General features: G+C 33.0%; 2 protein-coding genes across 3 annotated transcripts; both read left to right on the top strand.

Annotated features, from left to right (window-relative positions):
* Positions 1-17: 17 nt before the first annotated feature.
* On the top strand, positions 18-8,179 carry LOC111716817 (E3 ubiquitin-protein ligase RNF25; the record flags this gene model as incomplete). 2 transcript variants are annotated; one of them, XM_023492309.1, is given in 9 exon segments in its annotated part: positions 18-88; positions 1,453-1,520; positions 1,814-1,911; positions 2,532-2,602; positions 3,210-3,374; positions 3,745-3,800; positions 4,764-4,873; positions 5,682-5,777; positions 7,249-8,179. In XM_023492309.1, coding segments are annotated over 9 exon segments (976 nt in total), but the record flags the coding sequence as incomplete, so codon positions are not given.
* Positions 8,164-15,555, top strand: LOC111716816 (another transcription unit protein; the record flags this gene model as incomplete). The annotated part of the gene is given in 9 exon segments (XM_023492306.1): positions 8,164-8,251; positions 8,312-8,972; positions 9,206-9,278; positions 10,669-10,719; positions 12,266-12,339; positions 12,596-12,706; positions 13,377-13,473; positions 13,856-13,965; positions 15,459-15,555. Coding segments are annotated over 9 exon segments (1,342 nt in total), but the record flags the coding sequence as incomplete, so codon positions are not given.
* Positions 15,556-15,759: the final 204 nt, after the last annotated feature.

Below are 15,759 nucleotides of genomic sequence, written 5' to 3'. Positions count from 1 at the left end.
GTTTGAACAATATTTAGAAATGTTCCTGTTTGTCAATGTATTATCTGTTTGAACAATATCCAAGAAGATGATCAATTTCTTAAAACAGGTACATAATATGTCTTTTTATTCTAAACCAATTGGTTTCCTTAATTATTTAGAGAGGCATGTCAGATTTACATTGATACACTTTACACCTGATCTTAACAATAATGTGGAAGATATCATCGTTTTTCTAGCTTGGAAGTATTTAATTCGGACAATTTCCTTCTCAGTTTTTGAATCAAAACTGCGCTAGTCACATTTGTTAATTTCAAAGAGAAGATGCTGGATATCTTATGCATACTTGACCAGAACAAGCTTTTAATGGTGCATGTTTTAAATCGGATATTCTACTGTATACATGGAGGTTCACTGAACAAATTACGTCTTCCCTCTACAGTATCTTCCAAAGTTTTAGCTACCTTGGTGAAAGTAGCATAATTTCCCCCGAGGCCCGTGCTTTTGACATAATTAGTCCGTTTTTAAAGCACTAAGTCGATTCTCTCTCCTCTTAAGAGAGGTAATCTACAGTGTTTTATGCTTAAAACTTTTTAAACGTTTCTGTTGTGAAATATCGATATCATGTGAGACCTTTGTAGTATAGTTTAATGGGAGCGTTCGCGAAAAATGAAAGAGGGTATAGGAATACGGCGAAAAATGAGCGATTTTGATTCCTAATCTTACTTTTATCTGTTGCGTCTATAAAGAGAAAATTGTTAAAAACGACTCATGCTGAAGAACGTAGCGTCCATACAAATCCAGAAAGTTGCTCCATTCAACTGGGATTGTAAAATAATCAATTTAATTTCAAATAAATCATTCAGATATGACAACCAAAAGTCATCGATTATTTTTTCGCATTCATATATAGTTAATATTTCATATTATTTTTGATTTTGTCTTTTTAAATTATTTTCGAACATTCCTTGAAAATATGAAAATGTCGTCTTCATTATCAAAATTCTTCAAAACAGGAATAAATGTTTTCAAAAATAACTATGAGATCATAAAAAATAAAAAATATTATGAAATATCAACTATGTCGAAAAATTCTCGATGATTATTGGTTGTAATATCTGAATGATTTGTTCCAAATTAAATTGATTTTTTACAATCCCAGATGAATGTTGCAACTTTCTGAATTTGTATGGACGGTAGGTTCTTCAGTATAAGTCGTTTTTAACAATTTTCTCCTTATAGGCGCAACGGATAGAAGTAAGATTAGTAGCGATCAAAAGAGCTTATTTTTCGCCGCAAGCCTATACCCCCCTTTCATTTTTTGCGAACACTCCCTTTAAATTACAACCTCTGAAGTCTGTATAAATAGTTTAAGAAAAAAAAATTTTCTGTTGCACAAATCAGCTTCAGAATAAACTAATAATCTTGTTTCTACAGAAATAGTAACAAAATGACCAAATATTTTTGTTTTAGAATGTTTACATTTTTTCCACAAACATTGTCTGGGACGATATATAACCAGTTCTCAGCGCGGATATGAGGTAAAACAAATTTTCTTTGTTTATCAATTAATCGATTGATTTGTTTGATTTATTGATCGATTTGTTCATTGGTAGATGGGCTGGTTGGTTGCTTTGTTGATCAAATAATCGATTTATTGGTTGATTGATTTGTTAATTGATAGATGGGTGGTTGCTTATTAAATTGATTGTTCGATTGATTAATAATTGTTGATAGATAGATAGATTGATTGATTGATTGATTGATTGATTGATTGATTGATTGATTGATTGATTGATTGATTGATTGATTGATTGATTGATTGATTGATTAGGAGGACAGGCGTGAAGCTGAGCGACAGAACAAGCACACTACTATAATGCAGTTTATCCTGACCTGTCCAGTCTGCAGGGAGAATATAGGGGAATCCAGGTATTCTTAAGTCATTAGACTTCCTATGTTATGTGTCCCATGGGGGGACAATGACAAATGTTACTTTTTATCTAACTTGCATCATTTACGTGTTACGGTTTGGCGGGCTATATAATACATAAATATACACTGACGTAAACACAATTTTAAACGCTCTAATTTATTTTTATGAAAACTAGTTTTGAACGTAAATCACTTTTTATTTTGACTTAATTATTCAAGCACTGGAAGCTTTAGAATTGTGGATATTTAGATCAATTCTTGATCTCTTCTTTTCAATAATCTCAAGAAGTAGTGCATGAAATTCAATCAATAGAGTGGCGTGCATGTAGAATCCCGAACAGACAAACAGAAGCCGGGAAATTTTAAATTTTAAATGCCATTTAATGAGACAATACTCATTGGTCAAAATCTGGTAGAAATCCAAAAATAGAGACAAATAGCGGACCAAGCAGGAAAATAAAAGTGGCCACATAAGATATTCAGATTCAGATTAAGTGATCGGGATTAACGGTATCCATGTCTAAATTTCCCCGCTAAGATCAAGTTATTGCATCGTCAACAATTCATGTATTATTTATTTTATTTGTTTCCTCTGTTATCTCCTCTACGTATTTCAGGTATAATTTGGCGGAGCTTCTGGCAGCAGTTCCTCCAATACTTGGAGCAGAAGAACTAAAAATAAGTATAGGTATGCATCTTTATATATATAAAGTACAGTAACTCCTAAACCGATTTACATCAAACTTGGATTTGGGAACTCTGTGAAACCACGAGAATCAAATTGTTTTTAAATTAATCAAGCTGGTTTTCAATTAATCAAGCTGGTTGTAAATCAATCAAGCTGTTTTTTAATTAATCAAGCTGGTTGTCAATAAATCAAGCTGTTTTTCAATCTATCTAGCTGGTTTAAATTAATCAAGCTGGTTGTCAATCAATCGAACTGTTTCTTAATTAATCAAGTTGGTTGTCAATCAATCAAACTGTTTTTAAATTAATTAAGCTAGTTGTCAATTTATCAAGCTGGTTTTTAACCATTAATTAATCATTCATTTAACCAATTAATAAAACAGTTTTATGACTGCTAAAATCAATTCATATCAAATAGTCGATGTATTAATTTAACAATAAAATTTGTTAATTGTTTAATTAATGAGATAAAGGTAAATATTTGTCAATAAAATAAATATTTTCAAGAAATTTATTTAATGAAAAAAAATTAAGTTATAGAATTAATCAATCAATCAATCAATTAAATATTACTTCAAGAAAAAAATTATTCAAATATCTGCTTTTAGGTGAAGAGGTGAAGGAGCTGCAGAGACAGATGGCTGACCTCTTCCTCAAGCAGAAGGAGAAGGGCGGGATTATTGACCTGGAGGAGGAGGGCAGGAAGTATCTTGTGTTGACTGGTTCAACAGAATCCGGGGAGATGGGTCAACTCAGTCCAACAGATTTCTCAGGTTGGTTAATTCCTCCGAAATGTTCAGACTCAGCTTAAAAACGTATTGGAAGGAAATAAACATGATTTTGATGATTAGGGAGAAGCATCAAAACTTGGAAAACCTTTGCAAATGGATGTCTCCTTTCTTTTTTTCCCACTTTTGCTTTGAAAATGGTTGTTGGAAAAATACTTAAATAGTCAAAATTCAGCCATAAGAGATTTCTCACTTCTTAGCTTATTTTTTTTCTTCTAGAAACTAAATGTGGAGAGAAAAGATTATTTGAAGAAAAAAATAAATGATTTTAAAACCTCAGTTTTCTATTTTCTTTAGCTTAATTTTTTTACCATGTCATTTTCATTTTAAATCAAGTCAAATTTTTTTTAAATAGATGAGAGATTGCCTGGAATAAACTCGCAGCGAAGTACTCCCACCCTTTCTCCCCAGGTGCAGATTTCATCATTTTTCAGAGCAAATATAATGGATATCCGATCCATTCCTACTCATTAAAAAGCTAAAAGGGTACCGTCGTTGTGAATCGGACCTTATAAATGGAGAGTCACTTAAATTTTAAAGACCTAGCTTATAAACACTGTGCCCATTTCGGGAAAATAGCATATTCACAGAATACGAAACTTAACACAGTGATATTTATTTCTGATATAGCGATACAGAGCTCAGACCCGTTAACCCTCACGAGTTAGATAAATGTTAAACTATTATTAAAATTTAAAGATCTTCCTAAAAACATTCTTTGTTTTACTAATTTCGTTTACGAAAGCAAACTTTCTTAACATACAAGTTGAACATTTTCTTCTTCTTGTTAATATATTGATATGTTATTTGAATTGCGAGTTCTCAATTATGTTTTTTTTAAGCAAAAACTTATCTTTGTATTTTCAGGTTGATATATTAAGTCTCTTTTAAGTTGGTTTATTTAGATTTTGGATTCGCATTTTACATGTGTGGTTCCAGAGAGCCAAAATAGTATGAATTAAATGCATTTTATTCTAAGCACTGTTGACTGTGTTGAGTGTTGAGCGAGAGAATAAGGCCAGCCACAACAAAATCTCGTCCGAGCCACAATCTCCACATTTTCCCGCCTGAGCCACCTCTAAATCCTCGTCCTTCCAATATTTTTTTAATTTTAAACGTCCGACCCTTTCAGATTTAAATTTTTTTTTGAAATTCTGGCAACTTTTTGGGCAAAAATAAAACAATTTTTCCCAAACAATTTTAAAATTTGTGAAAAAATTAATATGTAATATTAAAGTTCTGCAAATAAGCATCAATATCAGTCGGTAATCAGACGATAATTTGATGTGGCTCGGACGAGAAAATAAGTAGAAAGTGGCTAGCCTTCTTCCCCTTGTTGAGCGGAGTTAAAAATTGAAATATTTTTATTGTTAGGATTCGCCAGGACACAGTTATGCCTACAACAAGTTTGACAAGGGACGGGGAGGGCGTGGCCAGGGTTGGAGGGGTAGAGGAGGAGGGGGGCGGGGACATCCTGTAGAAAGGTAGGTCTGGATACTCCTATGGTGTTGGGGCATGTATTTCTTTGCACATACAAAAAATCAGCATATTAACAATCCTAAAGTGAAAATCCTAATCGTCTGATTTCTATTTTCTTTGCAACCTGATGGTGCGAATCTTATATTTTTAAAACCAAAACCATATTTCATTGAAATTCCAAATGTCAACAACATCAGATTGTTAAGAAATTGGAGGAAACGGGGGAAATCAGATTGTTAAAAGATTGCATAAAAATTGTTTGGTTGAAATAACCCATAAAAGCCAAACAAAGCAAATTAGATGTAATAAGATCATCTTTTATATCCAAAGTTGAAATATGCTGATATCTCTTATATTTACTTGCATGTACTAACTGAATAATACTAACCAACTAACCCAGGGGTATATATTTTCTATAAAAAAAACTTCACCTGGCCTTTTCTTGACATTTTTTATGGAAATGAAGACATACTTCTCTGTCCTTATGATTTTAATCATTTGATTATGGTGATTGTAATGATCAGAAATATGTTAACAACCGCTACAAATAATTGAATAAAAAATTCTTTTCTTTACAAAATATGAAGAATGTTAAAACTTCATGAAAATGAGAAAGTAGTTTAAAATAAATTGCATATATTTAAAAAGGTGTAAAATGTTTGTTTTTCTTGACAATTAATTGAACTGAAAATTTTTAACTGAACAATAATGACAGCAAGTTCAGATATCAATAAATATCCAAGAAACATAGTTTTCGGAATTAGCATTTTTGAGAAATGTACATCCCTTGATTTTGGATGGATGCATTTTCAGAGAAGAGGAGGTTGAAGAGGAGAATGATGAAGAGGAGGAGGTTGAGGAGGAACGAAGAGAAAGAAACTCGTATCGTAAAAATCATTTCTTGAACAGGAACACAGCTACTATTACTAACATTACTAATCAATACAATTACTAACACTACTAATCAATATTTTTACTAACATTACTAATCAACAATTTTACCAACACTACAGACCATTTATTTTCACTAACCAAATGGAGTTTATTTGTCAGTACTAGCGAAAAATAGGAATAAGGCTACAATACAGAATTTTTTTTATTTTTAGTGTGGCAAAATGAAGGAATTAATCATACCTTATACATTGCTGTTTAATAAAGAAAAATATGTAATGTTTATGTTTTGAAAGGGTCTGTTTAACAATATTTTAGTTTTTTTGTATGGGTTGTTTCTTACAACTCGCAAATACATAGTACTTTATACTGGATATTTGATAGTAAGTCAAAATGGACTCTAAAAGCAGAACGTCATTAAAATGACTTAATCTTCATTCGCGAATTGTAAATCCTTATTTAAATCTTGGATTAGTATACATGATGAGATTTGATGTGGTCATGGTGGTTCCTGATTGATAAATTGATTGATTGATTGATTGATTGATTGATTGATTGATTGATTGATTGATTGATTGATTGATTGATTGATTGATTGATTAAATGGTACAGGCTGTAATAAAAATGATGCAATCACTATCTTTAAGGAAATTGGTGTAAATTGAAGGAACGCAAATTAGTACAAAACTAGAAATAGAATATACCTTTTAGCAGGTTCCCTGAGACACTTTCATGGATTTAAATTTAAAAAAAAAATCTTTTGAACACTGAATGGACCAAGAAGGGCTTTTATTATTTCATATCACTGCAACCCTCATGCTTATTTTACATACATATTGCTTTTAATTTGGTGAAGGGATTTAATAATAGATATTTTCCATTTATTTCATTATACCAGGATTTTTTATATTTAGTAATAATCTCTGAATAGTTGGTTTAATTGAATGGTTTAATTTGGTGAAGGGAATAGATATTTTTCAATTATTTGATTATACCAGGATTTTTTGTATTTAGTAATGTTTTCTAAATAGTTGGTTTAATTGGTATAATTCCTTTTTCAATCCCATTTGGGATTGACAAATTTGAAAGAAATGGGGGCAAAGTTTTTAAATGGGGGCAAATTTTTTTAAATGATAATTTTAAAAAAAATAGGGGGCATTTTTTTCTTAAATTGGGGGCAAATGTGTTAGTGGAATTTAAAATGTTTCATTAATTGGGGGCATTTTTTTCAAATTGGGGGCAATGAGGGCAAATATGTTAGTGGAATTTGAAAAAAAAAATTTAATTTGGGGCATTTTTTTACAATTGGGGGCATTTTTTTCAGTTGGGGGCAAAAAATTATTTTGGGATCGAGAAAATCAGCTATTTTGGGAATTATATGGACCCCTGGTATATTTGTTATTGTATCACTGGTGTGATAATTAAAACATCTCGATCTTCTGTCTATGTAGTTTATTCTTGGTAAATAATAATGCTGTATTATTCTCAGAGGTAAATCACACAATCAACAACGAAAAACAAAAGGAAGAGGTGGTGGCGAAGAGGGAAGGGGGAGAGGTGAAGATGGGAGGGGAAGAGTTGAGACGGGTTCAGGAAGAGATAGTGGGAGGGCAAGAGTGGAAGACGGAGGGCAGCGAGGTAATGATAGAAGAAAAGGAGAAGATGCACAGAAACCTGGATCTGGACGTGGAGGAAGGGGAGAACGACAAGAAAAGCTGCAGCACTTATGATATTTAGCCTTTGTTCTTAAATTTCTGCCTCCATAGCAAAGGGCTTCACATTTTATTTGTCAGAATCAAATTTTAAAATTAAAATGTTCTATGTATGTATTTAAACGTTTAACTCCATTTACTGATATTTTAACGAGTTGCTTTGCTAATATGGCATTAAGCTATTACATTTCTGCAACAACTTGAATGTTCTTTCTTTAAGCATGTTGTAAAATTTCAATTAATTATTTATGATGCTTTGTTTTTGTCAGGCAACTTTTATGGCTGAATTGCTCATAATGTTTGTAGAGGTTTATTTCCAAACTAGTTCCACCCATGGATATTGGGGTCTAAAGAAAAGAAAATTATTAAAGGCTAGAAATAAAAAAGAAATAGAAAGCCTACTAAGGGAATTTTAAATATCAAAAGAACATAATAAAAACTTTCCCAAGAGTTCTTTTTTTATAGATTTTTCGCCATTGTCATATTTCTTTATTTTCACTAGTATACACCGGGACCCCCCTGCATTTTGACCTAATGTTATATGTTTGAATCTGGTCCATTTTGTTGTAAAGATTAGATGTATGTAACTCTGGTGTAAATTAATATCAATTTAATTGTTATTTATTGTCCCATGCTTTGCTTTGCTTAGATTAGTCCTGTATCTTGTGAACTGAGAATTCAAACTCAACTTATCTAGTCAATTCCAGATAAAATGGGTCGTAGTAGACTAGACCAGAATACTAATTACAGGACTAGGAGGAGTTCAGCAGATTCTAATAGGTAAACAACTTTTAATAAGTAAAAAGACAAAATCTTGTTTGTAAACTCTTTAATTTTTAGATCTGTATCAAACTCTGATTCTGACGGGAGCAGATCTGGAAGTCCATCACCCCAGCCTAGCTCTCCAGTTGCAGACCAATCAAGATCTGGATCTCACTCAAACAATTTCAGATCTGGATCTCCAGATAAGTCTAGATCGGGATCACCAGTGGATAGATCAAGATCAGGATCTCCAGCTGCTAAATCCAGATCAGGAACACCTGTAGACAGATCTAGATCAGGAAGTCCAGTGGCTAAATCAAGATCAGGATCTCCAGTCGATAGATCAAGATCAGGATCTCCTCTTGCAAAATCAAGATCAGGATCTCCTGCTGCTAAATCTAGATCAGGAACACCTGTGGATCGATCAAGATCTGGCACTCCTGCTGAAAGATCAAGATCAGGTACCCCTGCAAAATCTGCAAGTCCTGCTAAATCTGGATCTGGTAGTCCACCAAGATCACCTTCTGGAAGTGCAAAGGAGAGCCATCGATCCCAAAGCCAAGAACCTGCGGCAAGAGCAAAATCTAAATCTGTAAGTCTTCAAGGTAGTCCTGTAAGGTCAGGGTCAAGAAGTCCTGCCAAGTCTAAGTCAAGAAGTCCTTCAAAGTCCCGATCAAACAGCCCTGCCAAGTCTGGATCAAGAAGTCCTGTCAAATCCAATAGTCCTGCTAATGAGAAGGTGAGGAATTTGCATAAAAATAAATTCTTCTAAATTTTTGTTTAGTAATAAATTTTAACAACTTTTAAACAAAATTATGACACTTCCCTAATATTTGCAGTACATTTAAGAAAAATACGCTCAAGATACTTGAGAACCTAAAAGTGTTGCATCCCTGTTGCCTTCCTGTAATGAAGAGATAAAGAGTTCTGATCGAACATACAAACAAAAAGAGATTACTACTTATTGTATAGGATGATGACTCGAGTTCAGATATTGAAAGGCCTAAGAAGCGCCAATTATCTGGCGGGAGCTCAAGTGGATCAGGTATCTTAAAGAAATTAAATGTTGTCCTCAAGGGTTATCAGGGTTGTCCTCCAAGGGTGATCAGGTATTTTAAAGAGTTAAATGTTGTCCTTCTAAGGGTGATCAGGTTTCTTAAAGAAATATTAAATGTTGTCCTCAAAATATTGATCAGGTTTCTTTAAGAAATTGCCTTCAAAGGGTGATCCGGGGTCTTAAAGAAATATTAAATGTTGTCCTCCAAAGGGTGATCACTGATCAGGTTTCTTAAAGGGGCTGTAAAGGAAAAATGAAAGGGGGTATAGGCTGAAAGCCAATCACTTTAGCTCTCGAACGCGACCTATGAAAGTTATATCTGATGTTCCTATCTCAAGAAATTGATTTACAACTTTGTCAAATTTATATGAAAATTAATATATATACAATTTTGTATAAAAGTAGTGGGTTTAAATAGGTCAAATTCAGCAAATATGCAATCAATCTGAAAACGAAGATGTCCCAAAGAAAGCTAATTGTAACTTAGGTTTACTTTAATTCTAATTTCATATTTGTAATTTCTATTTTTTATAGATTTAATTCATATTATTTCTACGTCCGTATTACTTGACCAGAAATTCCTCCAATGGCAGTGCAGTACAGTGGCCATGTGATACAGGCGGAGACATGTGACCAGTATACTTTATATATTATCTTTCGCCACATTTGTATATAGTTGATTTTTCATAATATGTTTTAATTGTTATGATCTGAGAGTTACTTATAAAAACTTTATTCCTGTTTCGAGGATTTTTGGTAATGAAGACGACATTTTCATATTTTCCAGGAATGTTCGAAAACAAGTTGTAAGCTAAATATTATTTTAAAAAACAAAATCAAAACTAGTATGAAATATCAAATATATACAAATGTGGCGAAAGATAATCGATGACTATAGGTTGTAATATCTGAATGTTTTGTTTGAAATTAAATTGATTTTTTTACGATCCAAGTCGTATATTCCAACTTCCTCAATTTTTATGGGCGCTACGCTCTTCGGCATGTGACGTCTTTATCAATTTTCTCTTTATAGACGCAACAGATAGCAGTAGGATTAGTAGCGATCAAAAGCGTTTTTTTTATCGCATTAAACCTATACCCCCTTTCATTTTTCGCGAACACTCCCTTTAAATTTTACTTCTTTCTTGGATATCGAATGCGTTTTAAAATAATCTTGGGTTTAGTAAAACTAGGCGTTTAAGCATTAATCTTGATATCCACCATTCTAAAGTTTTCAGCTCTGGTTTAATTTTTAACCAAATATTTGTTCAAACGTTTTTTTACGACCTATTCCCTTGTTGTAATCTTTTCATGAATTTTTTACTTAGATAGCTTTGTCAGGAAAAAAGTTTATTTTCTTAGTTGATTTCTTATGCAGATATTGCACGGGCAAGGAAGAAATATGGAGACAAGAGTAAAGATGAATCAGGTGAGGATAAAGCTATAAATGAAATTAGAGCCATACTGATGAGTCCTAATAGGACGAAACACTGTGTCTATGGATATATTATATATATGTATATATTTATTTCAGTTTTTAACTTCACATTTTTTATTAAAAAAGAATTATACTAAACATAATGTTTCACGTCTATCATGACGATCCTCAGTAGTTCAAATTCTTTGAACAACTAAAATTCCAAGATTTTTTCATCACATATTGCGTATTTTCTAAAAAATTATTACAAACATTTCTTAGCAATGAATTTCCTTTTTATAAAAATACAGCACTGCAATATTTTATTCCTAGATTCTCGTTTTCTTCTTTATCTTCGAGCATTTCTCCCCCAAGTCTCTAGATCTTATTGGAGATTGAGACTGACTGAGGATAGGTTTCTTTGGAGGTCTACCTCTAGGACGAGGTTGAGCTGGTGTAACCTTATCCTGAGTGTGGAAAGGTTTCAGCCGATCTATGGATATTGTCTCTATGGTTGAACCAATATGGAGTTTAAAACTCTTTTCTGACCTGCTTGCCACCCTGAACGGACCTTCATATAATGGAGAGAGTGGAGAAACATATCCATCCTTATGGACAAAAACAAAATCCACTTTACTCAGAGCCTCTGGAACAAAGGGGGTTTGGTTTGATTTGTTGTGATGATGAGTTTGAGGCGGAGTCCACAATTTCATCTTGGTTCTGAGATCCTGTATAAAACTTTTTTGCCAATCTGCGCAGCTTTCGCACCACAGTTTCACATCACTGTTGAGTTTTTTCCAAACAAATCTTGCAGAAATCATCCTTCTAGTAGCTCTGATTCTCGGATGTGAAATTTTATGGAGGGCAGAAAAAACTTCTCTTTTCATTGTATCTGGTATCAGAGGTCGTGGAGTTCCAGTGGAAACATCACATAATAATTCTACATTCTGAACTGGAAGATTAACTACTTTCAGGTTAGCAGAAGAAGTAAGTTGTAGAACTGCTTTGCAGATCTGTTGCTGGGCTGCTAACTGCTGATAGTTTATTCCGGGTGGAGGGTTTGGTACTGTGATTGCATATATGTGTGCCAAGGTTTGGGGCAGAGAATTCACAGCCGGGATCTTCTCTGATTCAATCTCAGGACTTAAGTTTGGTCTTGACATAGTATCTGCCACTACGTTCTCCATTCCAGGTATATGGCGAATATCTGAAGTGTATTCAGTAATAAAACTCAGTTGTCGTGATTGTCTTGAAGACCAAGGCGGAGATACACGGCGTATTGCCTGTGTTAATGGCGTATTGCCTGTGTTAATGGTTTGTTAATACCCAAACTGCACAGTTTTTTTTGAGACACCCTGTATATATACAGTCCACCTTTTTCAAGTTATTCAAAGTGGTACATGCCCAATTTTCAACTGTACCTTTTATACATTCTTTGCCCAAGAATAATTGAAGGAGAAATTAATCAATAACATGATGCCATATTATTCCAATCAAAAATTTGGTTTTTACATAATATGATGTTTGATAACAGTTTCATGTTGACTGTTTTATTAAGAAGGAGAGAAGGTCGATGCTGCAGATGTTTTTGGAGATGATCTTTCCATTTCCTCGGAAGATGAGGATGACAAGGTGTGCACTAAAATAACATCTTTTCATCCGTTTTCCCTCATTTTTCTGTTTAATTTTATGTTACATGTTTTTTTTCGTAGATTTTCAAATAAAGAATATTATCCGTCCATTTTTAACGTGTTTTTGTATTTATTTATTTTGAAAATAAATGAATTTAAAAACACATTTCACTAAGGCTTCTTTCCCGAAATAACACTAAAATTAAATCTAGATTGCCATTTTTGAAAACGTATGAATTGAATTTTGCGCTATCCAGGTGTCTAAGAAGAAAGTGATTGATGATGATGATGATGTGGCTAGGTATGATGACGATGGAGGAAGAGCAGGATCTGGGTCTGACTCAGATTTTGAGAATCAAAGGAAGAAGGTATTATTTTAATTTTTTACAAGAGGTGTACTGTACAGTGTACAATATATATTTTCTTTTTCACTAAATTGTTGAAAAATTAATTTTAGTGTAAAAACTGTTAAAGGGGGGGGGGGACTTACCAAAAGATACACGGCCGTAACTTTATCCGTAATTCTGTTAACATATTGGCATTCTGCATGTGTTCCTCTGTTGGTTTAAAAAAAGTTAATAGATAAATAAAGTTTTCAAATTTTAAATTCAAATAATCATCACTCATCAATAATCAACCAACTGGGTGATGATGGTTTAAATAAAATTAATAATTGATTTTCAGTCAAGAAAAATTAAATTTTGTTGAGAACTACAGTTTTATTCCATTCCTTTTCATCAAAGTAATTACAAAAATGGCCATTTAGTTTTAACATCACGATTGATTTATTGATTGATGGATTGATTGATTGATTGATTGATTGATTGATTGATTGATCTACTGATTTTTACTTTTGATTAGCTATAATTCATAATTCATGTCATAGCGATGTAAAGAAAATAATAATGATCTAATTTATTTATGTGGTCCCGGGGGGGGGGGGGGGGTAGAGAAAGGACTTAACTATCATTTTAACAATACCATGAAGAGTTATTTATTTTTACAAAACGTATATTCCTGTTAAACTCTAATATCCAGGTTGATAAGAAGAGATTAGATGAAGATGATCCCGACCAAGAACAGGTTCCTGAAACTAGGATTGATGTCGAAGTTCCGAAAATCAAGACAGACTTAGGTATTACAGAAAACTTTATCTGATTAATTATGCTGAAGATTTCTTGCTTTAAACAGAAATCGCAATTGAAAATAGATTTCCAGAGGAAAGATTATGAATTTCTCATGCATTTTGACCAAACACACCTTTAAGGGTACCGTCGTGAATCGGATTCGCAACTTGCAACTTAGACTACCAAGTACCAAGCCTTGAATAAAATTGATTGTTGCAGCAATTAGCCAGATATTGTGTTCTAGTTTTCCAAAAATAAGTCAATAAAAGGGAAACTCTAAACGTACTTGTTTGTTAGACTGAGCTGCAATCAATAGGAAGATAACACATTTTATAGATTTGGGATTGAAAAATAAAATAAATCGAAATGAAACGAAATTATTTGTTTCAGGTCGAGAAATGCACTTTGTGAAGTTGCCGAACTTCTTGAGTATTGAGTCTCGTCCTTTCCATCCTGATACATATGAAGACGAACTTGATGACGATTCCCTCCAGCAGCAGGTGAACGCAACGACGAGTTAGATGAATATATGGAGAATAATGAAATTTAGAAAGTAGTAATTATAATCAAACACTGTTTAGTGTTTATAATAGTTGAATACTAAACAGGGGTTTGCATTATCAATTATCACCCCGCTCCCTCTCTCTCTCTAAAGCAAGCCCATGGTCAGCGTAGAAAAATTACTTTTATTTTTATACTAGAAATCATTTAAAATATTTCTACATCAAAAAAATTTGAAGTTTTCAAAAAGGCACAATTTTCTCTTTTTTCTATGAAGGCGTGTACGGGAATGCCATTGCCCCTCCCCCGCCCCCATCTATGGTTTCTATGTTGTCATTTTTACGTCAAAACCATGACAATTATTCTGGAACCTATTCTTGGAAAACAAAATTAAAGGGTTGAGTTTTCAAGGTGAAGGAGGACGTTCAACCCCCCCCCCCCCCCTCCCACACTATCCACTGTAATTAATAGTTAAAAACGGGAAGATAGTGAAACGGAGTAATTATTATTTAGGACAAGATAGGTTAAGAACAATACGAAATAATTTATATTTAGACAAGACAAAACTAAATTAATGATATTTACGACAAAGAATGACGAAATAGTACAAAACGGAGTGGATACAAAAATGGCCAATAACAAAACACCCAAAATTTTAAAATGTCCAAAGTTACAGAATGTCCAAATGTCCAAAAATTACAAAATGTTCAAAATTTTCGAAAATATCAAAATAATAAAATGTTTAATTTCAACATAAAAACTCGTATTTTTATTTTTAAACAAAAAAATCCATACTAACTAACATACTAAGATACAAGATACTTAGTAAAATAGTATGCAAAATGTTATATACTACATTTTTTTAATCAACGCAAGACATTTTTAGACAATGTCTGACATTGTCAATTTTGGGCATTTGGACATTTTGTAATTTTGGACATTTTTTATCTCTGGACATTTTGTAACTTAGTAGTTTGTTTGTTAGTAAGAAAGGATTTTTAACCCACATAGATACAGACATCTATGAAAAGTTGCATCGATGTTCAAGACCTTGTCAATAATATTATAGACCAGGTTAAATGAACATAAAAATAGTACAAAAGAACCAAAAAGTTGTAACTTTGGATATTTCATAACCTTGGACATTTTGTAAATTCGGGCGTTACGTTTTGGGTGTTACGTTATTTGGGTGTTATGTTATTTGGGTGTTTTGTTTTTGGACGATTTGTAACATTGGGCGTTTTGTTTTTGGGTGATGTGTAATTTTGGATCTTTTGTTATTGGACTTTTTGTTTTTGGGCGTTTTGTATCCACTCCTACATAACTATATTAACAATATTAAGGATGAAGGAGAACAGAATAGGACGAAACTAAACTAATAGCATTTAGGACGTTATAGGACGAAGAAGGACGACATAGGATGAAACTAAATTTATAATATTTAGGACAAAAGCAGGGCGAAATAGGGCGAAACTAAATTTATCACATTTAGGACGAAGAAGGACGAAATAGGACTAAACTGAAGGTTGAGAACACAATACGTTGGAGACCAGTGGAAGATGAAGAGGGTAAAGAAGTACGCCGTGAAACCAATGCAAGGTTTGTAGTATTGCATTCAATAAACGTCAAAACAGCTGAACCACACAGGTCCAAATTTTGTGTAGTAACTCGCAGGGAAGGTTTCAAAAATGCTTTATGGGGGAGGGTACACTTTTCCCATTTGAATACATTTTTGACTCCTGTCTTCATTTTTTGAGGAATCTGAATGAAATTTTGCATATGGGCATAATTTG

This window comes from Eurytemora carolleeae, unplaced genomic scaffold (genome assembly GCF_000591075.1).
Source record: "Eurytemora carolleeae unplaced genomic scaffold, Eaff_2.0 scaffold2219, whole genome shotgun sequence".
Taxonomy (NCBI): Eukaryota; Metazoa; Arthropoda; class Copepoda; order Calanoida; family Temoridae; genus Eurytemora; species Eurytemora carolleeae.
The sequence above is the reverse complement of the archived record's forward strand: the minus strand, read 5'-3'. Positions and strand labels throughout refer to the sequence as shown.